Here is a 24,146-nt window from a genome sequence, read left to right on the forward strand (position 1 = left end):
TGTACAACACAGCTGTGAATGGTTTGCCATATGGGTCCAAATAACTAGAAAGGAAAGTCAGCTAAATGAGAAAAGGACGAATCTAGACTACATCAAATAGATTGTAATTAGAGGCAGCACAACCCCGGAGTTAGTGTAAGTGCCAAAAAACTGGCACAGCTTGGGCCTCTCTCTCTCTGGAAGGCGGGTAATGAGTGGCCCTGTTATTATTGCCAGTTTTGATTTCAGCAGTATTTGTGTTCTCCGGAAGGAATGCAAAAGCGGGTATGTTCTTCCCCCTTCTCAGAAGCATAAGTATAGAAGCGTAACTTAGCAAGTTTTTGCACATTTTTTCCTTATGTTTGAAAAATGGGACCACTTAAGATTTATTTCCGGCATGGCCAAAGCACCAGCAGCCTGTGCCAGGGGAGGGCAAAGCAGGGCATGTGCCCTCGGACTCACCTGCACACCGGGGCACAGTCATTTAGTTGAGAGAGCTATTGGGCAGATACTCTCTAGAACAGTGTTTCCTAAACTTTTGATATATGTGTGCCCCTTTTATAATTTTCGTAACACTGAGTACCCCTCGTACTCATGAGAACGTAGAATTAGGCGCAGCTAAGCACGGTGCAGTGCATATCCCCACCAAACTCCGGTGCAACGCGTACCCCCACCAAACTCTTCCCATACCCCTGGGGGTATGCGTACCACACTTTGGGAAACACTGCTCTAGAAGATGCCTGGAGGCTGAGTGGCTCTGAAAAGTAGCTTCTCTCCTCTCAGGCTCAAACCAGCGAGACCCCCTACGTCAGAGGGAGAGTGTCCTTGTGAGAAAGGCCTGTGACTCGCGTTGCCCGGGGTTTCACGCTCCAGGAGGGAGCATTCCTGCAGCTGAGGCCTTGCCGTGTACATATTTACCTTCGATGGAGTTCTGCTCTTACAACACTGCCGGGAACAGAGAGGGCCAGTGCTGAGTCACAGCCACCTACCAGCACAGGTTTTCTGATTTTCTTCAAAAAGAGCTCTGTCTACAGGGACGGGGGCGGGGTGCAGAGGCCCAAGGGGAACTAAGATGCTGGTAAACATGGCTGGAGGATCTGTGCTCCCTTTCTAAGTCTCAAGGATTGTTGCCTGCCTCTCCCTGTGGAAATCCAAACACCACACCACCCAGGGATTATGGGAGGATCCAGATTCTTCTTTATTAATTTTTTTTTAAGGTTGATAGTCTGGAAAAAGTGGGAAAAGAATGTAAGGGACAGAGTCGGGGAGCTTGCCTGATGGGTCAGTCAAAGGGGAAAGCTTTTTATGTTAACTTTTAGGTTTAGTTTCAGATCTGTAGAGTCTGAACAATATCTCTAGGACATTGTGTAATGTTTGAAGTGTTCCGCTTATGGGTTGAGTTCCCAGGGGCCCCAGATTATTACCGGTGTCACTGCTGAGTCAATATACAGCCAGTTCTCTGTGGGTTGAGTTCAGGATAGGGATGTTCGGTCCCTTTGCATCTGTTCAGATATCTAATTTTCTGTCCCCAGACGCTGGTTAGAGGAGCAGGGTACAGAATGGTGATGGCCCTGAATGCATAGCCCTTCATTGGTGACTCTATTTGATTTGAATCCTGAGTGCTGGCCTGCTTTGTGTTTTTCTGCTGGTCCTGTAGAGCAAGCATGTCAAACTCAAAGGCTAACATGGGCCAAATAAACGAGGCATGTGGCTCGCGGGCCGCAAGTTTGACATGCTTTTGTAGAGTATTTCAGACATACTGTTTTGCATGGAAAGCAGACAGGGGCCTAGATTAAGTATCCAGTGGAATTACCAAATCTAGGCATTTAAATATTTCTAAGGGACTCAACGGAGGAGAGACCAGAGTAGAATGGAAATAGAAATCTGATGTCTGGCCTGCGCCTTCTTGGGTACTTAGATAAATGATGCTTTTCCGGAGTGGGAGCCAGGTCCCCTGGCTGTGGCAGACCTGGGAGAGGGGCCGAGCGTCCCGGTCTCCTCCCACCCTGTGCAGTGTTTGTTTTCTGTCCCATCTCCCAGGCAACTGCCAGAGTTATCATGAAACTGGACTCTATGCCCTAGTTTTTCAGAACAAAAACCGAATACCGACAGCAGCTAGGCCTGCAGCCAAGAAGCTGAGTGGAGAAGGCAGGAGACACGCTCCCAGCGAGTCCTCGGTGCGTCCCAGTAGACTAAAATTTCTCATGATCTCTGTACTACAGGGTGAGAAACTGAGGCATAGGGAGTTCTGAGTCCCACCTCGCTACCAGAGCACTACATCTGTTGCCTCCACTTACACAGATGCCACCCCTTGTCATCTGTCGCCCACCTGGATGTCTGGATCCTGGTGAGCCGCTCTGGAGAGAGAATGCTCACTTCTGCTGAGTGATCCTGAGAGGTGACTTTGAGAGCAGGATTCTGGCCAGACAGCTGGCTAGTGACCGGGAGGATACTTTTGGGCAACAGTGTGTGCGTGTGTGTGTGTGTGTGTGTGTGTGTGTGTGTGTGAGAGAGAGAGAGAGAGAGAGAGAGAGAGAGAGAGATTTGTTGCCCCTTTCCCACTGAGTTATTAATGGCTATCTTCAGAAGAAAATCTAGCTCTTTCTGTTAAAAACAAAACACAAAGGACAAAACAAAACAAAAAAAAATCCCAGCTGGGTGGTCTCGTCAGTGGCCATGTATTGTTACTTAGTTGGGCAAATCACTGTGTACTGATTATTAAATGTGCTCATTTTTATGTCCTAAATAAGTTCAGTTCTGTAGATATATAGACACATTACTATCCCGAATCCTTTCTAGGAACTGTGGGGGCTGGAAAAGGTTGTGGTATGAAGAAGTATAATTTTTCAAAGGTACAAACACGCCCTGCCCAGGTGACTCAGTTAGTTAGTTGGGCATCTTCCTGTGCACCAGGAGGTCACCGGTTCAATTCCAGTTAGGGCACATCTCCAGGTGGTGGGCTCAGTTCCCTAGTAGGAGGTATGCAGGAGGCAGCCAATCCATGCTTCTCTCTCTCCCTCTCCTTTCCTCTTTCTCTAAAATCAATGGGTAAAAAATCTTTTAAAAGGTACAACCGAATTCATAAATATAGGATGATGATCACATGTCAAATATGTATTTAACTCAGATAAGTCTGGTTAAAAGAGACTGGGTGTTTATAGGCATTGAGTAAAGAACGTTGGAGGAAGACTGCTGGGGGGGATACAAGCCCATTCCCGTCCTGCAGGCTCTGAAGCCAGGGCCCCTGGGGCTGCCCTTTCGAGTGGACCCAGATCTCCAGTTACCAGGTTACTAGTCAGTGGTTAAATAATAGTAAGTGAGTGGGAGCACGCACCTGCGCAGTCTTTAATGGGCCTCTTGGCCACACTGGGAGGACTTGCTGTCTTCCTCTTGCCTTACTTCCAAGTTTGGATAATTTTCTGTAACAGGAGGCAGGATAGCCCGATTCAGTGACCCTGGGTCTTTAGCCCAGCTTTGAACCCCAGCTCTGCTGTCTGACCTTGGGGAGCCCCTGCCTTCTCTGAGCATTGCTTTCCCCCTGGGTAAATGGAATTGACATTATCCCCCACCTCCCCTGGATGTGGTGAAATCACATGACAGGATTATAGAATGCACCTAGCAAAATGCCTGGCCCATGGTAGGTACTCAGGGAATGGTTTGATGTGATAATAAATAAAATATGTCCACACCTATGTAGATGTGGCCCTCTCCTCTCTCTGTGGCCTGCCTGCAACCTTGTTGTAATGATGATTTCTTCCGAGGTTTGATTCTGATATCTCCAGTATTCTAAGCCACGTTTTCGCCAGGATCTAGATAAGGAGAGGATCTGGGCAGTTCTCCCTTAGTTCCTAATCAGTCAGTCCTCCCCTGAGAGCCTCCGAGTCCTTCATCAAACAGATGAGATCCATTTTCTTTGTGCAGCCAGTGTGTCTTGGCAGATGTGAGTCAGCATCCTGTTCGGAACGGCCTCTTGGTTCCCTGCCCATGGACAATAAAGACATTTTCCATGGGTGCCAGATGCCGCGCTGACTCGGGGTTCCTCCCGCAGAGAGGAGGAGGAAACTCCAGGAGGCTGATTTTGTGGCTTGGGATTCAACCACTATTTTAGACTGCCAGTGTTCTTCATGTTTTAAAAATACAGCGGTGGTTTAAGGCACCCACCGCCCCCGCTCCTCTGCGTGAGCCCCGCCATCCGCGGCGCCTCCCTGTGGCCTCATGTGGTTGAGGTTGACTGGCCCTTGGGACGGCGACTGACCTTCCCAAGGCCCAGCTCAGAGGGCTGGAAACAGCCTGTAGTTAACCGATGAAGGCAGCCAACCGTTCTCATCCAAGGCATAAATGCTCACAGACTTCATGGCCCTAGTTCCCATCAGGAGCCAAGGAAGTTTGTCTTAGGTCCTCACCAATCTTGAAACTCTTAATCTCGATTCATTTTGTTTGTTTTATTTATTTATTTTTAATATATTATATTGATTTTTTACAGAGAGGAAGGGAGAGGGATAGAGAGCTAGAAACATTGATGAGAGAGAAACATCAACCAGCTGCCCCCTGCACAGCCCCCACTGGGGATGTGCCTGCAACCAAGGTACATGCCCTTGACCAGAATCAAACCCGGGACCTTCTCGTCTGCAGGCTGATGCTCTGTGCACTGAGCCAAACCAGTTCCGGCTCGATTCATTTTGAAAATAAATTTCTAAAAAGCTGCTTGGACCACAGGATTTCTGTGTTCTCACTCACGTTCTGTGCGATTCCCCTGCCCAGCTCACTGGGTGCCCGTGTGAGCCTTTGCTTGGAGCACTTTGTGACCTTCCACATCAAACACAAGCACAGTGGGCTAGGAAAGGAACGTTACCTGGATTTGTTGTTTTCTCCAGATTTTTTTGCGCAAGCCACACAGTTTTGTTTAGATCCTGGGCCCTACCTTCCACCCAGCAAACACTTCCCTACACACTGGAACGAGAGCCATCTAAATAAAAAGTGCAAATGCCTCCTCCCCCAGGCATCTGCGCCTGGGTTACCTTTGTTAGAGCTTTCCCAGCGGACTGCACTCTGCCCATTGTTGACGGTGATTGTGCTGGTGTAGGGAGCCCAGTGTCCAGTCCTCATCCTTCAGCTGCATCCTGGGCAGGAAGGGTGAGTAACCGGATGACCCTTGCAGCTTCCACCTGTCCTGGACTGTTTTCCACAGGAATAACAGTCTCACCCATCATGATGGCAGGTCAGGAGGAAGCAGCAGCGCTCTGAAGATAAGATGCTTAAGTTCCACCAGCAGATATGCGTATTCTGGTGTTATGACCCAGGACGTGCCTGGAGTGCCTGGGAGTAGGCAGTTGATTCTGGGCTCCATGGTTCTTTCATGTTTCCAGCTCAGTTTGAAACTTGCAGACAGCAGTATAGCAGAACTGGCTGGCATAGCTGAGATGCTCATAAGGGGAAGCGGGTTTCCACTTGAAGAAATATCTCCATTTAATTCCTCCGAGTTAGCATTTTTGTCAAGCGCCTGAGTGTTTCCTGGCAAGGCGTCCCAGCCTGTCGGGAGCTGCGCCGCAGCAGGCTGTGTGCTTGGTAAATAATTTAGGTAAAATGCATTTAGATTTCTTCCGGCCACAGCACCGGCTGCCTCCTAGGTGAGATGCAGGTTAACTACCCAGGCTCTTCATGGGGATTTCCAGTAGTTGGATTGAATTCCGACTCACTGAGCCGGTGAAAAGCCAAAGTCGGGTTGACTTAAGAGCATGACTGCACTGCCGTCTGGGTGGCAGGCTCTTTCCAGGGGTGGTTCCTTCCCTGAGTTGTTGGGACAGAGTAAACATTTCTCTCCCTAAAATTATAGGCGAGCCTGCACCTGACAGAAGCAGTTGGTAGAAGCATACGTGAGAGTCTTGGGCGTGGGCAGATTTCTAAAGAGCTTCCAGTCCCTCCTGATGCTCAGCCATGTGATTCTTAAATTATCTACAGGGAGTGGCTGAAATGCTGCTTCCTGGGTTCAAAGTCCCAGAGAGCCTTTACTCAGTAGGTCTCAGATGGGGCCCAGGGGACTGTGATATTAATAAGTGCTCCATGGGATCCTACTTCAGGTGGGCCTGGACCACATTCCGACACAAATGTAGCTGAGTCTGTTCCCAAGGGAGGACTGTTTTTTATGGGTCTGTGTTCTTGGTATGTGTTCAGATCAGCAGCCCCAAAATTGATTTAAGAAACTATTAGAATTGAGGTTAGAGGATATAACTCTATTTTGCTGTTGTTCCCCTGCGTCTTCAGACTTGGGTAAGAAAGTTAAGTACAAAGAAAAAAAAATGTACATAACAAGTGGTGTTTCTGATTTAGAGTTAGAATCCCAGAACAGAGACAGAGAGAGCCCTCAGGGCAGGGAGCACACATGTGTGGTTAGGCATGCATGTAGGTGCCCGTGCCCAGACCCACATCGCTAAAGTAGCCCTCGGCTTCAAGGAGTCCTTGAATAACTCTATCCTGCCCATATCTGACTGAATCTAAATATGTGAAAGCTTGATTCGGTCTGTGAGTGTTTCGTGGAAGCAAAACTGGAGGTCACTGTGCAAGCTTCTTACCTGTGCAGGTGTGGAAAGTGAGACCCACGGAGGGCAGATGTTCACACAGGTGACATTTGCATGGCAGGGCCTCAATCTCCAAATTCACTGTCTTCATCTATTGACTAGGAAGAGCAATAGCTCTCCCCATAGGTGTTTGCATAAGACAGATGTTAGGATGTTTTAGAAACCAGAGAGAATTTCATAGATCGGGCTCCTATTTATTCTAGACATCGTGTTTTATTAATTAATGTATTTTGAACCATGTCAGGAATCTGTTGAAGTGAAATCACTAGTTGGTGTTAGAATAATGCATGCACGTCACTCATAGTATATTAAAAACAAAAACACCTTTTCTGGTCATTATGGTGAACTTGGAATATATATATATAATATATATTCTATTTTTATATAATATATATATATAATAAAAAGAAATAGAATCTTAAATCATCCATAATTCCATCACTCACATGACACTATTAAAATTTTGGTATAAAGGTTTTTATATTTTGGTATAAAGGTTTTTATATTTTTTCTTATACATGCATTATGTATCTTACTAAAATTGGGTTATACTGGGTATACTGTTTTGCAATCTTTTTTTCATTTTATACTTAATGTACTGTGAGCATCTTCCCATGTCAATTAATATTTTATTTATTTACATTTTAAATGTTTTTATTGATTTCAGAGAGGAAGGGAGAGGGATAGAGAGATAGAAACATCAATGATGAGCTGCCTCCTGCGCTCCCACACTGGCGATCGAGCCCACAACCCTCACATGTGCTCTTGGCTGGAATCGAACCTGGGATCCTTTAGTCTGCAGGCTAGCACTCTATCTACTGAGCCAAACCAGCTAGGGCTCAATTATTATTTTATGGCATCATTTTAATTGACTGTGTAGTATCCCACCATATGAACAAAAAAACATTTATTTAATCAGTCTCTTAATGGATGTGGGTTTTCCTCCTTTTATTTTTTGACATTACACACAATGCTGAAACACTAGTAAGCATCTCTGAAACTGAATCTCCCATACAGCAGTTGGGTTTCTACGTTGACACTGGCTACTTCAAACACCAGAGCTAAAATAACAGATGCTGCAATTAACATAACTGACTCACTTATTGGTATGAGCTCACTTTTTTTTTTTAATACCCAGAAATTCTAACTCTCTGTTTTTTTTTACCTTTCTGACATGCTTGAGAGTTGAGGAGACCTCTGTCAGTCTGCTCATTGACTGCCTCAGAGCACCCCAGTTCTGACCTTTCTAGGGCTTTGGGACTCCTGGCTGCTTCTGGGCTAGGCTGCTTACAGTTGGCATGTGACCTTGTGCGTATAACCGCTCTGCTCTCTCACCCAAGAAGTACCTGTCCAGTTATGGCAAAGACTCCATTAAACAAAGTTCATATTGCAATCAAGAGAGAGACCTTTCACTCTCTGAATCCTTAAAATTGTGCTTTCTGAAGGTAAATGGCCTGTTAGGAGTATTTCTCACATAAAATGAGAAACTTTCAGGCACCAGAAGGCATTGCTTATCTGTGTAAATACACATGTTCCAATTAAAATAAGCGCTAAAATATTTCGGTGGCACTTCAGAACTCCCAATTTAGATTTAATTTAGATTAAAACACTTATTCTTTTTAATAAAGTTATAAAATTGATTATTAAAATTGCCTGTTGAAGATGAAAAGCAGTGGAACATTTATTTTCCTTACAAAACAATTTAGTCTTCAATAAGTATGATTGTGTTAATCAATTATGCTATTAAAATACAACTGCCATATTAAATATGACTCATTTGTCATGACAGCTCCTATAATTATAGAAATTATACCTAGCTGCTTATACAGTCATACTCCCACAATAAATATAAATAATTGTCTCTATTAATTCGGTTCCCAGTTACTATCTATTAAATCCTCAGTTAAATGGCAATTTGGGGACCTTCATTTAAAATCCTCCTACCTCTTTGTGTTCCATCCGACTGCCAGAACCCTGCAAATGCACCTCCTACTGTTGATTCCAGAAGCCTATTTATGAATCAAATAGTTTTTAAAAAAATAAAAGTATTTAAAAGGACCACTTAGGCTTGAGATGTGAAGTTGTCAGGAAAAAATAGAAAAGGGGGGTATAAATATTGGGTGGAGGGTGCTGGCAAAAAGAGAGAGAGAATGAATTTTGATGTCCTGGCATTTTTGTTTGGAAAAGAGTTTTTATTTTAAAAATTCTGTTTAGCCAAAACTGATTTGGCTCAGTGGATAGAGCATTGGCCTGCAGATTGAAAGGTCCCAGGTTCGATTCTGGTCAAGGGCACATACCTTGGTTGCAGGCACATTCCCCAGTAGGGGGTGTGCAAGAGGCAGCTGATCGATGATTCTCTCTCATCAATGTTTCTAACTCTATCCCTCTCTCTTCCTCTCTGTAAAAAATCAATAAAATATATTAAAAAACAAAACAAAACAAAACCTCTGTTGAAAAGCTTCTATATAAGCCCAGAGGATTCATGCATGTGGTTAACTCTTCACAACTTGTTTGTCCACAGGGGTGGATGAGGTCACCATCGTCAACATTTTGACCAACCGCAGCAATGAGCAGAGACAGGATATTGCCTTCGCCTACCAGAGAAGGACCAAAAAGGTATGGACAGTTTGGGAGGTTGGGGGCACTCCTTACTGAATTTCTTTTTAATGTTATTTTTGCAGCCATTGCTTTTTTCTCTTCTTGAATTCTGGGTTGTACCAGCAAGAGCCTTCTGGAACCCTTGGGCACACGAGGTTTCCCTCTCACATCCTTGTAGGAGTCACCACTTGCATACACATGGCCCTGGAGTGCTCGGAGCCTTTACACGAAGACCACGCCCTCCTCCAATCCAGGGCGTGTGGAGGGAGCCGCTCTGGGAACAGAAAGTTAGAAAGGAATAGGGAGTAACCACAACGGGTGCCACTCATTGAATGCCTGTGTGGTGCCAGGCATGTCGTTCTCCACATATAGCAGCAACTCCTTTCATCTCTGTGACTTCTGTGTGCTCCTGATAAGATGTTTTTAATTTATCTTTGGACACTAGCCTCCACCAGGTATTGATCCTGAGCCGTTCCTCTTGTTTTTTAAAAACATCACTTGAATTCTCGGAGCTTTGCCATGAACGGGCTCAGTGCTTCCTTTGGTCTCCCAGGCTATCTTCAGCGTGCCATGTTCCCACTCTGGAAAGGGTCTTTGTGTGCTTTTTCTTCTGCGTGTCCACCGGTGATTAAAGAATGACCCGGGCTTATTCATCCTTTATTTTGTCACAGTGTTAGGAAATTTTATTTTTAAGGATGGGCTGCTTTATTTTTAACTTCTTACTATTAAAAGCTTTTGATTTATTCTGGGATGGTGCAGTAAGTGTGGCTTCCTGTGGCTCCTGTTTGACTTAGGGCTTTCACTCGTGGCCAAGTGGAGCTGAGCCGGGTGCATTCTGGGAGACGTGTCTGCCCTCGGGGTTGACATGACCATCAAGGGTTCCGGGAGTTGCAGGTCAAGCCCTGTTACCACTTTCCCCTTGCCCCTTGTCACCTCCTGAACCGGTCAGAAAAGACATACATAGGAAGGTATCTGGCTTCTTTCATCTCATTGTGCTTTAAAATTCTTCCAGTAGATGTATAGCAATCTCTAAAATAAATATAGATCACTTTTGCAGATGGATAGTGATCTTTGTGTAAAGGCTCCAAAGGCACGAGGGGAGCGTATCATTTCCCCAGTTTCCCAATGGGATCTGCGAGCTGGAACTGAGTTTCGGTTGGCATAGAAGGCCCACCTCTTTGGACAGTGTGCCTATTTGCTCCTCAGCCGTCACCCACAAGGTGGGGTCTTGGCGCACACATAGGGGTGCACAGAGATATAGAAGCCTGAATCTCGATTTTAAATTAGATAGATGGAGGACCACGCTCTCTGTGCCCTGCTGGAGGGAAGAGATTGCCAGAGCCATGATGGGCTCAGTGGCCTCCCCGGCTCTTCTGTGTGCCCGGGAGAGCTCGCTGTCCTGCTGCTGCCTGGTGCTCCTCGGCCCTGGGCTAAGAAGAATGCCCATCTTTACAGAAAGATGTGTAAACTGCTTGTCCTTTCTTTGAAGGAGTCTTTTGCATAAGAAAGGAGAAAGCCCTGTAGTGCAGAGGACTTTAGGGCTATGGGGCTTTGAGGTGATGAACTGGAGCAGCTTGGGCAGAACTGGTAGGAGCTGGGAGAGAGGGCTGGTGTTGTGTTGCTTTCACGTTCCAGCAGATCCAGATGCCGGGTTTCTCCGTAGAAGGAGAGATTATGTTTTATTTATCAGACGTTTCTGGAGATTCTGTTCTTGCAGAGCCTTGTGCTAGACATTAGGCACAGAGGAAGCTGGACTTCAGCCCATAGGTGTTTATAATAGAAGCGGAGGACGTCAGTAGGTACACAGATGCTATTTGAGGTTTGAACAGAGAACAGGTAGAGAGAGGAGAGTGACGGGGGTAGGCTAAGTTTGGAATTACCTAACCTCAAAGTTCCAAGTTGGAAAATTGGTGCTATAATTGGGAGGTGTTGCTTTTAAAGTCCCCTCCTACGTGCTGTGTGTAACTAGGCCGGCGGGAAGCGGGAGAATGTTGGTGTTGGAAGGGGTGGGCCGGATCACGCTAGGATGATCCATCTCCGTTCTCAACCTCTGTGAGTGACGTGAGAAGATTCTCTCATCACCTCTTAGCGCCCACAAGCACCTCTAGGGGCTGGTCTGCGTAGGGGCCATGGGTGCTGTTGGCAAACAGGAGAGACAGGAAGAAGGGAGAGAAGAGGAGGGGAAAAGGGAAGAGGAGAAAATGATTAAAACAGCAGAGTGCATTGTCCCCCAGTGCTCATGATTTGTAGGAAATGCAATCCCGAGGAAGCATCATCAAAGAGCAGCATTGAATTTTGGGGTATCTGTCTGCATCCATGGGTGCCACCAACTCATGACTTAAAATCTGTGTTAATGTAACAGTGGAACCCTTGAGAAATAGCATGCAGTGGGGAAGTCAGAGAGGTAATCAGGGCTAATTTAGTCTCCCTCGTCACCACCAACCCATCCCAATGTGGCATGAACAGACCGGCATTTTCTCAGTCTTGGGCGAGGTGTTTGCATAGGAAGGCTTCGTGAGCCCCTTCCAGCCCCGGTCCCTTCTGGAGCCACCCTTGGCACAGCTGTACGAACACCTTTCACAGGATGGTATCCACAGGTCACAACTCCCTGCTCTCCACTCAAACCAGCTCCTTCTTAGCAGAGGCCCCTCTTCCACCGGCTCTGGCCACGTGCAAGTGTCTGGGAAACTGCCCTCGTCCCTTTCTGAGGAATTGAATCCTGCTCTGGTTTCCTTGTAATGTCCGGGAAGGAAGGCACCATCAGCTTAGGTTTGAAGGGGTTTTGTCAGAGCAAGGCCTGATCATTTGGTTTCTGACACCTGCATCTGTTGAAGGGCCTACAGCTGAGGGATAGTTTGATCCAAGACCCTGAATAGTCACAGAATCACAACCTGCTTCCCAAGCACATCCCTCTTTTGTTTTCCTCAAGTTTTAAAGTGCATATTGGTTACCAACCAAGTTTTCCATGTTCTTGCTTGTTTTTTCCTGAAGGAACTTGCATCAGCACTCAAGTCAGCCTTGTCCGGCCACCTGGAGACCGTGATTCTGGGCCTCCTGAAAACACCTGCTCAGTATGATGCTTCCGAGCTGAAGGCTTCCATGAAGGTACGCACGTGTGGGATGCAATCTCAGCCGGCCGAGTCTGCCGTTAATATTTGTGAATTACAGCTTTCTGAGGATAAGTGGGTGATTTTCGGTTTTGTTGAATTCTCATTTGGAACCATTTTTTTTTTTTTTGAATGAACTGAAGCAATAAGTCTTAAGATTTGTACCAAAAATATTCCAATTACTTTTTTTTTTAAGCCTGTAAAGAAATTTCATGATGCTGAGAAGTCAGTTACCAGCTGCTACTGCTTGGCACCTGGGCAATTGAAATACCATTTGGAAAAACTACTTCCTTGATTACACTTCCTCCTTAGAAAAGAGTTGTTGTGATAGTGAGGCAAAAGTAAAACTCGGAGCTTTTGTTAAGTGGTGCTTGCATATTCTGCCCCTCTCCTGGGTGTTCCTTTGCCTGACCTCCTTGTGAACCCTTTTGTTTAATTCCAATTCGGGCAAAATCAGACCATCATAGTATGCATATAAAGAGTGATTTCAGATTGTGAATGGTACCTGCCTCTTGTTTAAGCATTGTAGCACATATTTCCTCTTGTTTTTCTTTTTGAAATTATTTTGAACATGGAATTTTAGTTTAAGTTAGAGCGTCAGAATTACAGTTTGGAAACACCCTGTATTTTGTGTGCACTTAAAACATTAAGCAGTATACAAATGTAACAGATGCATAGACATAAATGCATGTCCCAGCAAAGCACAAAACGATCCTTTCATAGTGTGTGGCTGCTCCACTTTGAGTAATCAGATACTGCCCTCTGCTGACAGACCTGGGGAAGCCTCCGCCTTAGGGACAAAGCCAAAGCTCTGATTTTTTAATTCTAAGTCCGAGTGCGTTTTCTATGGTGCCACTGTTCCTGAACTCTGAGGAGTTCAAGCCTGTCACCAGAGCTGATGTCACAGTTCGATTGTCATCCCTTTCCCCAGAGAGCCTCTCTCGAGGGAGACAGATTCCCACACCAGGCATGTCCAGGGTCCCAAACTCCATAGGTCGCTCCAGGCTGCTGAGAGATTTGTGGTGAGATCTTCCTTTCTTCTCTAGTTTATCTGAGCAGCCTTGCCCCGAGTTTCCTAAGTCAACTAAATTGCAGGGGAGATCTGATTAAGAATGATAAAAGTCAACCACAGGTCATGATCCCGCTTGATAAAAAGAACACTCCTGAAAACCAAGCCAGGGACCTTTGGAGCCATCAATGAGCTGCCTCTCCTAGGTGTCTTCTGACCATCATCATTGCACCTCGTGTATCTTATTTTCATCAGGAACTCATTAGTTGTGATTCATGCCGTTTCGCTAGTATCTATTACCAAGATTAGTGACATGAGACGGGCCTGTTTGAGCTGCCAGTCACTGTGGTAACCTGAGTGATTGGGCTCAATGAAAGGTGCTTTGACTTCGAAATCTTTGACCTGATGCCAGCTCTCCCATTAGCCATCACAGCCGAGTACTCCCCTGAAATCCATAAGGCTTGAGTGACATCAGCTGAACCGTGCTTTTGACAAAATTCTGTTTTGACTTCTGGCGATACCAGTGGCACTATCTGTCATGTGTTACAGTAGATGTTACCCTTGTGATAGGAATTGTGGACAGTCTGGGGAAAGCTGGGCCCAGTTTTAGAAACTGCCAAGGTCACCTGTGAATATAGAGACAAAACCACTATTGGAATTTTCAGATGATAGCACTGGTCTCTCAGGGGTGGAGGAAAACAGAACCTCCAATGCCTAAGTTGTTTTTAGATGGAAAAACAGCCCTCTGCAATATTTGAAGGTGCTTGGTAGTCATTCTATAGCAGTTGTGTAGAATGCTTTGTAGGCCCTTGGCTAAGAAGAAAAGAAATTTTGACTTTGTTGGAATCACTGTGAATTGTGATTAGAAACTCTGGAGGAAGAGGCATTGGCTCACAGATTAGACTTAAGAATAAAATTCAAAATTAACCATTAACCTGAGGCTTAGTTTATATTACACAAACCACTTTTCAGGGGCATATAAACTCTAATAAGTTTAATTAATAGTTGACATACTTTTCATGTGGATCAGGAAGTTTCTTATTGTAGTAACACCTTATAATTGATTTACATTTTAAACAGTTGTAATTCCACTTAGTTCAAAGTGATATTTCCATATTCAGAAAGACAAGTATTAGAGAGTCCTGATTATTAAATCTTGGCTTTGATCATGAAGCTAGCTTTGAAATACATGTTTCATTGCATCCTTTCAAGCTATCTGGCACGCTCAAAAGTGTATATATTAAATTTGAATACATCACCCGGCAAATTCTTATTCCTTAATAAAATGTTGATGTCTAGGTTTATTTGGCACTTCATTATTTCCTTTTGCTTTTCCTAAAATGCCCGAAGAGTGCATAGTAATCGAGCAAAAATGGAAATACAAGAATGAAATTTTTAACATTAACCCAATTTTACATTTCAAAGAGGTGAAGCTAGAAATTTAATCTTATCTATACCTATCCCTAGTTTAAAAAAAAAAAAAAGACTTAATTTCAATCTGACGATGCTGGCTGGAAATGATAACATGACATCTCTGTATTCCTTTATTTTTAAATTACTGAGCAGAGTTTTTTAGTAAAGAAAGTTGTTTTCCCATCTATTAAAATAATGGGTGGTTATAGAAATCGAAAAAGAAGAAAAAAAATGGGAATAAGAAACAGTTACCCATTTTATAAACCCTTCGTCAAAAGGCAACCACTTGTAACATTTTGGTGTCTCCCCCCATTCACTATAAAAATAGATTTAATATAGTTGAACTCAAATATGTCATACCATCTTATATTCAGGTGAAGCATTTTTTTTTTTTTTAAGAATAGAAAATAACATTAGCTTGTGCTGAGGAATAGAGTACAGATCCCTCAGTAGGATGCAGCAGGGAGCATGTGAACAGACCTGGTCATGTCTGCAGTTTATCTGGTTTAAGTCAGAGAAAGCTAATGGCCCGGGGACCTTGCCTGCTGACATTTGTCCTGCCTGGTTCACAGGGGCTGGGCACTGATGAGGACTCTCTCATTGAGATCATCTGCTCCAGGACCAACCAGGAGCTGCAGGAAATTAACAGAGTCTACAAGGAAAGTGAGTAGCCCTGCTTCTGTAACACACCCTCTCAGCCCAGCTTCTCTGCCCCCATCATAGCTCTCTGGGCCACTGCTCAGTACACGAGGCCTGGTTACGGATGCAGAAATGCCTGCCCTTTGTCCAGGGGTTTGCTGTGGCCCAGGTCCCTCTCCTCCATCTCTTATGGCCCAGGTTTTGATTATTACCTTTCACTAGAACTTCTACAGGACAGACAGGAGAGAAATCAAATCTATTATAAAGGTCAGAAGGGGCCCTAGCTCAGTGGTCGGCAACCTCATTAGTCAGCAGAGCCAAATATCAGCAGTTCAATGATTGAATTTCTTTTGAGAGCCACATTTTTTAAACTTAAACTATATAGGTAGGTTCATTATTATTAACTTAATTAGAGTGGCTGGCTGGGATGCACAGGCAGGAAGCATAACCCACATGTGTTGCTTTCCAAGTGTACAAGACTGACCTGGAGAAGGACATCATTTCCGACACATCTGGCGACTTCCGCAAGCTGATGGTCGCCCTCGCGAAGGTTGGTTTCCGGTTTATTTCTTTGTCTTTGCTTTGTCCTAAGGCAAGTCCCATACCTCATTTTATACTTGAGAGTGAATTCACTCAATCCTCTGTGCCCGCACTAGAAATGGCATCTGCATTTCCTTCCGACGGTGGGTTTGCCCTGTCCCTGCAGAGCTGTCATTTTTGTGTAATGGGATTTTTTTACCCAGCAAAATGGCATGGCCAGGTGGACTTGTGGGCCAGAGGAGGTGGGGGGGGGGGGCCTCTCACATCCTGGCCTGGACTTAGGTGCCAGCTCTTGTGACATAAGGAAGGTCGCTTTGCCTCTCTGTGGTCACCTAGGACCCAGTGGAAGTGACCCTGTTCCTTTCACCTGCTCTCACTGCTGATGAGGATTTGCCTGTGTAATCTTCTGCCTGGCGAGGGGAGGAGAGGGGAGGGGAGGAAGGCCTTAGCTTGTCTGCTGATGTTAGCACATTCATGAGGGTGAAAGGCATTTTCTTTCTGAATCTGAGTTCTGACCAGTGTGAAGCTTAAAGCCTATGAACCAGGGAGAAAAGAGAAATTCCTTTCTCCAGGAACTGATGACAAGTGACCGATTGGGTGCTGCCTCCTGCCCACTGGCATCTCTGCAGGGGCAGCTCCGCGCTGCCTCCCCTCCCCACTCCCCCCCCCCCTTCCTTCCCCCGCCTGCCGCCATCCACTGGTCTCTTTTGCAATTCATTTCCACCATTTTATCCCCCTGATCAAAAGCCACTTCAGCTGCATCCAATCCAGGCGTGGCTTTCTGCTTCTTGAAAAAGTCCTCTGTGCGCTGGTTCTCCCTGACTTGATCTTCCTGGGATTCCCTCCTCTCCCCTGCTCTGGCCAGGCACCTCCTATCACCTCCCTCCCCTGAGCTGCAGGGTCTCAGCCTTCCATGCTGTTGCTGCCCTGCGGAGGGCTTTCTCCCCTGCCCTTCACTAGCCCGGCTGACATCCTTCCAGGCTCTCCTCCACCGTCCCCACTGTCCGCAGACCTTGCTGGCTCTGCTCTCTGACAGACTTTTCTCTCACTTGCATTTCACGTCTTAGAGCCATAGATGGCTGCGCCTTCCCACATGGGCTGTGCTTATTCTCCATCGGGACTGTATGCTGCTTGAGGGGAGAAACTCACTATCATTAGCTTCTTATTCTTTTTGGAGTGGGGATATCCTGTAAGGGGCTTAGCCCACGACAGCGTACCCCACTCCACTTCCTCAACTATTTTATTGATTCTTGGTCTGGTCTAGACTTCAAAGTTAAGGAAAAATTTAAGTGGTATTTGTTCAGTGAATTAAATAATGGCTTACATGACTTGGAGAGAAAAACAGCATTAAAACGTGCAAAGGAATACGCCTGATGTTGTTCACTTTTCCTCTGTAGGGCAGAAGAGCAGAGGACGGCTCTGTCATCGATTACGAGCTGATTGACCAGGATGCCCGGGTAGGTGCCAGGGTGTTGCTGTGGGTTTCCGCTTTCTAGGAAGCCTCTGGAGAGTTTGTGTAGTAACTATCTGTGCTGGGTAACAGGTGACCTCCAAACAGCGGCTTAAAACTGTAACCATGTATTACCTTTATTTATTTATATTTATTACCTTTATTATTTATTCCTGTGGGTCCGGAATTAGGGAGTGGCCTGGCTCAGGGTCACACCAAATGTTGACCAGGGCTGCTGGCACCTGAGGGCCACCCACAGGACTGTTGGCAGAGGCCTTGGCATCTCTCCACATGGACTCTGCATGGCTGCTTGAGTGTCCTCACAACATGGCCGCCAGCTTTCCCTGATTGAGTGGTCGTGGGAGAAGCAAGGAGGAAGCCACGGGCTCTATGACCTCATCTCGGGAGTCACACAGTCTCTTCTGTCCTGCTCTGTTCACATGTCACCGTGTCCGGACCACAGTCCGAGGGAGGGGAAGGGAGGAATGTCAGAGAGTCTGTGGGCTTCATTGGCACTTCCTGGGAGCACTGGTTATCAGCGGGCATTCCTTCACACCGCTGGTGGTAATGACAGGATCCATACCCGACTCACATGATAGTTTAGGCTTGGCTGACTCCCATCATCTGAGCTGTGTGCCTTTCCCAGGGGTCGACAGCTACCTCAGAACTTTCAAAAGGGCTGCAGAAGGAAACTCATTTAGATTCATTTTAGTTTTTAAGTTTCAATATATTTTGCACTGTGCTTTTAGCGAGTGGTAGAGAAGGTTTTAAAATAAAATAATAAATAGAAGGAGGGTTTTGCAACTTCCGGATAATGGATGGTCACGGATGAGTATCGACCCTTGCATATGCCTCTCCCCCACCCTCCCCACCATTGTTAGCGTTATTTATAGCCTTTAAATTTTCCAGAAACTGAAGATTAGGTTGGCCTGGCTCCTTTCTCAGCTCCGTCATTTCCCGAGTCTCTAAGAAGCTTGGGTGTGGGCCCCAGACTTTCCCTATTTGGCCACTAGCATACTTGCTGTTACGGTGCCAACAAGGAAGGAGGGCTGGATGTGCTACTGAATGCTTGTGTGTCCTTCTCTGTGCGCATAGAAGCTCCCAGTCCTTCCGGTGTCCAAGGAAGGAGATTTGTGCAGCACAGGCCTCATGAGCAATCTGGTCTCATGGAGATCTGTCCGTGTCTAAGGAAGCCTGCTCTTGATGAAAACGTGCGCCCTCCTATCATTTCCCCCGAGTCTGTAGTGCCGCCGTCCTTTCTCATTTGGTGTTTTGAATGTGTAGGTTCTGGTGTTTTTGAGTGACGTTTTTATGGCCTGGCTGTGGGTCCTGTAGTTACCTTTCCCGGGGGTTGTGCTCGTAGGATCTCTATGACGCCGGAGTGAAGAGGAAAGGAACTGACGTTCCCAAGTGGATCAGCATCATGACCGAGCGCAGCGTGTTCCACCTCCAGAAAGGTGGGTGCCGTGCGCTCCTGGGGCCCCCGGTGTCGGTGTTGGGGCTCCCATCTGCCAGAGCCAAGCCCGCTCTCTACATCGCGCCCCCTGTTTCCCTCACCAGGCCCATTTGCCCTCTCCCACTGTGGGTCCTTGCTTCCCCTATGTAGCTCCCATGGGTTGGTGCTTTAACTTGCTGCCCCTTCCTGTCTGAGGATCCTTCTGTTTTGCTTCATGTGTTGAAGTCATGGACTCTGCTGGGTGCTGTGTATTGCTTCTTGTGGCTTCCAGATAGAATGGGTTCCACTCAGGGGATATGTCCACACATGGCCCGGGCTGTGCCATTCAGGCCAAGTGCATGGGACAGCTGCCCCAGGGCAACTGGTACCATGTCAACTCTGGGTACCATGGCAACCCCTTAGCCGTTAGGATGCTGTGATTGTCCTTTTTTTTCTTTCTTTTTTTTTCAAATGTGGTATACAATGTTGTGGGTGATCATTGACAGCTTTGACTGGAGGCTCCATTTTAGTAATTACTTGTTGCTTTTCCTTAGTATTTGACAGGTACAAGAGCTACAGCCCCTATGACATGTTGGAGAGCATCAAGAAGGAGGTCAAGGGAGACCTGGAAAATGCTTTCCTCAACCTGGGTGAGTAAGTGTGGCCCCCCATCCCCGGCGGACGTCTGCCCTCGGTAAACTGACACAAAAGTAACCAGAGAAAGGGCTCTGTGGGAGATGTTCTCATTGACCCCAGGTTTCTGTGGCCTCGGAGTTCCCAGTGTTCAGCCTCAGGGAGCTGAGTGCCGTGCAGGGTCCCTGGTGTTCTCTCAGACCCTCCCGTTTTGTGGCCCATTCAGGTCATCTGGTGTGTGCCCAGCTCAGAGCCTCATCCCCACTGGTGGACAGAGGAGTAACTGACCCCTTTGCTTCTCCCCACAGTCCAGTGCATCCAGAACAAGCCCCTGTATTTTGCTGACCGACTGTACGACTCCATGAAGGTAAGGGCAGCGGCTGAGAGGTCTAGATTTCCACATTAGTCTCTTCTTTCATGTCCTCAAACTAAGTCCCCCTGCCTAGTGATGGAGAAAGGAGCCCCAAGGTCTAGGTGCAGGGTGCACCAGCCAGCAGGAGCACATGTTTGTGTACGGGTAGAAAACAAAGCGCCGGGGAGAGAAAGCCAGGGAAGGTTGCACCTGACTCCTGCTCAGGTTTCTCAGCAATTCCCTCCTATTATCTTTGAGAGAAGACCAGCAAGGGAGGGAGAGACTGTGAAGCAGCCACGATATAGTAGACATTGTGCAACTTACTTGAACTTAAATAATTACCAAAGAACCTGAGGCTTGCTGTTTTGTTGTCATTAGTTTCTTTATAGGTGAGGAGGCTGGAGCTCAGAAAGCTTCAGCTTCCTTGAGGTTCCATAGCCACATTGGAACCCGAGTCTACAGACTCCAAAGCCAGCCCAGCAACTGTCCCGTGAATGAAGCATCTCTTCCCACAATCCCATCCCATTTTTCATGCCTCACATGTGCCCGGGACTTTATATCTTCCAGGCCCGCCCACATCCTCCTGGGTCACCCCCTTGTCCACACTGCCTCTCCCATCTCTCCTCAGGCTCATGTAAAATATGACCCTTACCTTGGCACCCATGGTCTGAGGCTCTGCAGGTAAACTCAGTGGTCTTTCTGTTCATGCCATGCACGCTGGCACAGGGCCACAAGGAATACGTGACAGTGTGGCCTCTCCAAACTCCGGAGAGCTGGGACTTATTTGTTACATGTGTAAACAAACCTGCACACTCATTGAACCGAGCCTTGCAGTGCTTAGTGCTCCGCCCACGTTCATGTGAATGCACATGTGGGAGTCTGTGCAGACGTCACCCTGCTGTGTTTCATGCTCATTTTCTCTTCAGGGAATAGTCACAAATGGTTCCATTTGGGATCTCTTAGTGAGCAGCATCTAGAATGCAGATCAGTTCCAGCAAGAAAATGTGCTCAATTGGTCTGTGATTAGCATTGCTCTCAGTGGATTGTAACTTGGAACATCACCTTGACTTTCAGGGCAAGGGGACACGTGACAAGGTCCTGATCAGAATCATGATCTCCCGCAGTGAAGTGGACATGTTGAAGATCAGGTCTGAATTCAAGAGGAAGTACGGCAAGTCCCTGTACTATTACATCCAGGTGAGCCCACGCTGCCGCGTCACCCGCACTGCCATTGAGGGGCCCGGGCCCGGGGGAGGGTCTGTGTTTTCTAAATCACTGGGGAAGAGATAGTCACCAAATTCCAGGGGTTCATTTTGAAAGTGTGATTTGTCCTGGAATCCTATAGAAGAGGCAAATGTTTTCCGTTTCCCACCTGAGTTATTCCACAATGATAATTGGTGTTCCTGATGATGACCCCTTAAGAGCTGCTGACAGCCTCAAGAAATTTAGACTGATTACATTTTATATTAATTGTATTTCCATTTCTTGGAAAATCCTCTGTGATTGGCCCAGAATGCCCATCTCACCCAGTTTAGTCTATGTTTTGGAGAGATGGAGAATTCATGTGTAACCAGCAATGACCTTCCCAGCAGTCCACTGTGTGTAGTTCAGACAGGTGTTGCAGTCCCTTTTTATAAAAGATCCTGATGTTTCCAAAGGCATGTCAGTGGTTACAAGGATGAATTTAGAAGTGGGTTAGATGTGCCCAGGCTTATTAGGGCATCTGTGTAAAGTGTAGGCCCTGATTAGACTCGGAGTCATTGTTTCTTCACCTCACCAGCTTATTTCCGTGTGACCTTAAGTTTAGGAAGCAGCACTGAGGCAGGCAAGGACGCCGCCTTCTCTGGAAGGGGAGGACCAGGGAGAACATGGTGGTGTTGGCAGGACCTCAGGGCAGTTAGAGCGGTCACTTAGCATATGAGTCCCCAGTACCTCGCATTCACTCCTCCCCTGTGGTAATAATTTGACTTGAAAGTCGCCCTGAGGCCACACTCCCTGAGGGTTCTCTGATGGTGATGATGGTGGTGGTGGTGGTGGTGATGGTGGTGGTGGTGGTGATGGTGGTGGTGGTGGTGGTGGTGGTGGTGGTGGTGGTGATGATGGTGGTGGTGGTGGTGATGATGGTGGTGGTGGTGGTGGTGGTGGTGGTGATGATGGTGGTGGTGGTGGTGGTGGTGGTGGTGATGATGGTGGTGGTGGTGGTGGTGGTGGTGGTGGTGGTTTGGGTGTGGCGTTCTGGGCCTTTGTATCTAGACAGGTCCTGCAGAGTTTTCTCTTGTTAATTTGGGAGAAGCTCTGTTGCAGTGGCTCTGCCTGTATATTATGACAAATTTTGGATCTTCTTTTTAATACTGAATTTCCTTTTTCTCTTTGACCATTTGCAGCAAGACACCAAGGGTGACTACCAGAAAGCGCTGCTGTACCTGTGTGGTGGGGATGACTGAGCCCACAGCGGCCTGAGCGTCCAGGAGTGGTGCTCCTATGCTTCCAGCTAATACTTCTAGGAAACCTGCTTGTGACTAGTGCCCATCCCTTGACCGTCCCTGTGCCCGTCCCTGTGAGGATGCTGTCAGCGTTGCTTCTGCCTCACCTTCTCTCAGTTGCCTAAGCACTGCCAGGCTTTCCCATCTAGTCTCTCATTTTAGCCAAAGAAATGAACATTCCGAGAGTTGGAAATGAAATCTATGATGTGAAACACTTTGCCTCTTGTGTACTGTGTTGTAAACAGATGAATAAACTGAATTTTTACTTTAGAACCAATCATTTTGTTGACCTTGCTTTTATTTAAATTGTTTAAAAATCAAATATCCCTGAGGGCCATATGATTCAGCTGGTAAGCCTGTCCCTAGAGGATGAACCCTCTAGAGCTGAGCAGTCTGACATAATGGCCACTATACAGATATGACTAACGAAATAAAACTAAATGAAAGAGAACAAATTCATGTCCTCTGTCATGCCATCCGCATTTCAGATGTTCAGTACCATGTGTGGTGAGCAGCTAGTGGCTGCACAGCACAGGGAGAGAACATGCTCATCCTATATAATAAAAGGCTAATATGCAAATTGACTGAATGGTGGAAAGACCAGTCACTATGATATGCAATGACCATCAGGGGCAGATGCTCAATGCAAGAGTTGTCCCCTGGTGGTCAGTGCGCTCCCACATGGGGAGGGCTGCGCAGCTGGAAGCCAGACTCACCACTGGTAAGGATGTCCAACTGATGGCTTAGGGGTGCAGGCCTAAGCAGTCAGTTGGACATTCCCTGAGGGCTCCTGGACTACAAGAGGGCATAGGCTGTGCTGAGGGACACCCCTGTCCCCGCTGGGTGCAGGAATTTCACACCTCGGGCCTCTAGTTATAATAGAAAGTTATACTGGCCATCTCTCCATACCCAGGAGATGATGCTGCCTATGGGGGAGTAACCCAGAGTTACCCCTCTTCTGCTCATCTTTCTGCAGCTAAATAAGGTGAAAATAAGCATCAGTGGTGGCCTCAAACTAGGAAGGGGAGAGGGGTCGGTGAGTTCTGTTTAGCAAATATTTTTTTAAGCCCTTAGATTTATAGAAATAAGTAGCATCCTGCCCCAACCCCCCGGACCACTTCAGTGAGCCAGGCCATAGCATTCTGGTAAAGGACGTAAACGGAAGTTTCCGGATCAGGACCGCAAAAGTGATTGCTTTTGGCTAGGAAGGAAGATGACCCAGAGGGGAAGGGAACATTTGAGCTGTGCCCTGGAGTCAAAGGTTGAAGTTTTATAGCTGGGAGGGAGCTCTCCACACAGTCTTAGGGTTCTGGTAATGGAGAAAAGGCAATTCATACAACTGGTTTGCATTTCAAAAGATACAAAAGATTACATACAGTGAAAACTATGTCTCTCTCTCTCTCCTATCAGCCAGGGGCCTTCCGTAGCCACATGGTTTATTGTCCTTGCATGAATAGACTGTACAACAAGCATGTGTCTATTACTTATGTATCTATGTTTATAATGTAAAGGTGGTGCTCATAGGCTTACCAGCCTAGGACAGGGCTTATACAGGCACTGCAGACAGCTTGCTTATACTTACCCTGAGCAGGGTGTATGGCTGGGTGTGGGTGCGAGGAGAGGGGGGAGGCAGTGGGGGCTAGTTGAATTGCCCGCCCCACACCCTTAACACTGCATTCTCTCCTCATTAGAGGGTGCTGTATCAACCACTAATTCTTGACACCTGCTGATCCTGGGTGAGAATCAATGACTCTAGACCAGTGTTTCCCAACCTTCTCTCATGATGAGAATCACCTGGTGGAGTTGTTAAAACACAGATTCCCGGATCCCAACTAAGAAGTGCTAAACTAGAATTTTTGGGAACATATAGGTAAAATTGTATACCTAACTAGTGCTCTAAGACAGATTTTATATACAGAGCACTAAGTTAGGT

At 46.6% G+C, this 24,146-nt stretch overlaps 1 protein-coding gene across 3 annotated transcripts in view; it reads left to right on the plus strand.

Moving 5' to 3' along the window:
* ANXA2 (annexin A2) overlaps positions 1-22,490 on the plus strand; it is a 40,560-nt gene extending 18,070 nt beyond the window's left edge. For all 3 annotated transcript variants that reach the window (XM_036440137.2, XM_036440139.2, XM_036440135.2), the window contains 10 exons: positions 9,076-9,170; positions 12,144-12,257; positions 15,254-15,344; positions 15,791-15,870; positions 17,258-17,317; positions 18,674-18,767; positions 19,300-19,395; positions 19,687-19,745; positions 20,805-20,927; positions 22,115-22,490. In XM_036440137.2, coding sequence (XP_036296030.1) covers positions 9,076-9,170; positions 12,144-12,257; positions 15,254-15,344; positions 15,791-15,870; positions 17,258-17,317; positions 18,674-18,767; positions 19,300-19,395; positions 19,687-19,745; positions 20,805-20,927; positions 22,115-22,174 — 872 coding nt within the window. In that variant the 3' untranslated portion in view covers positions 22,175-22,490. The remainder of the gene's footprint in view (positions 1-9,075; positions 9,171-12,143; positions 12,258-15,253; positions 15,345-15,790; positions 15,871-17,257; positions 17,318-18,673; positions 18,768-19,299; positions 19,396-19,686; positions 19,746-20,804; positions 20,928-22,114) is intronic.
* The last annotated feature ends 1,656 nt before the right edge of the window (positions 22,491-24,146 follow it).

Source organism: Pipistrellus kuhlii, unplaced genomic scaffold (genome assembly GCF_014108245.1).
Source record: "Pipistrellus kuhlii isolate mPipKuh1 unplaced genomic scaffold, mPipKuh1.p scaffold_m20_p_1, whole genome shotgun sequence".
Lineage (NCBI taxonomy): Eukaryota > Metazoa > Chordata > Mammalia > Chiroptera > Vespertilionidae > Pipistrellus > Pipistrellus kuhlii.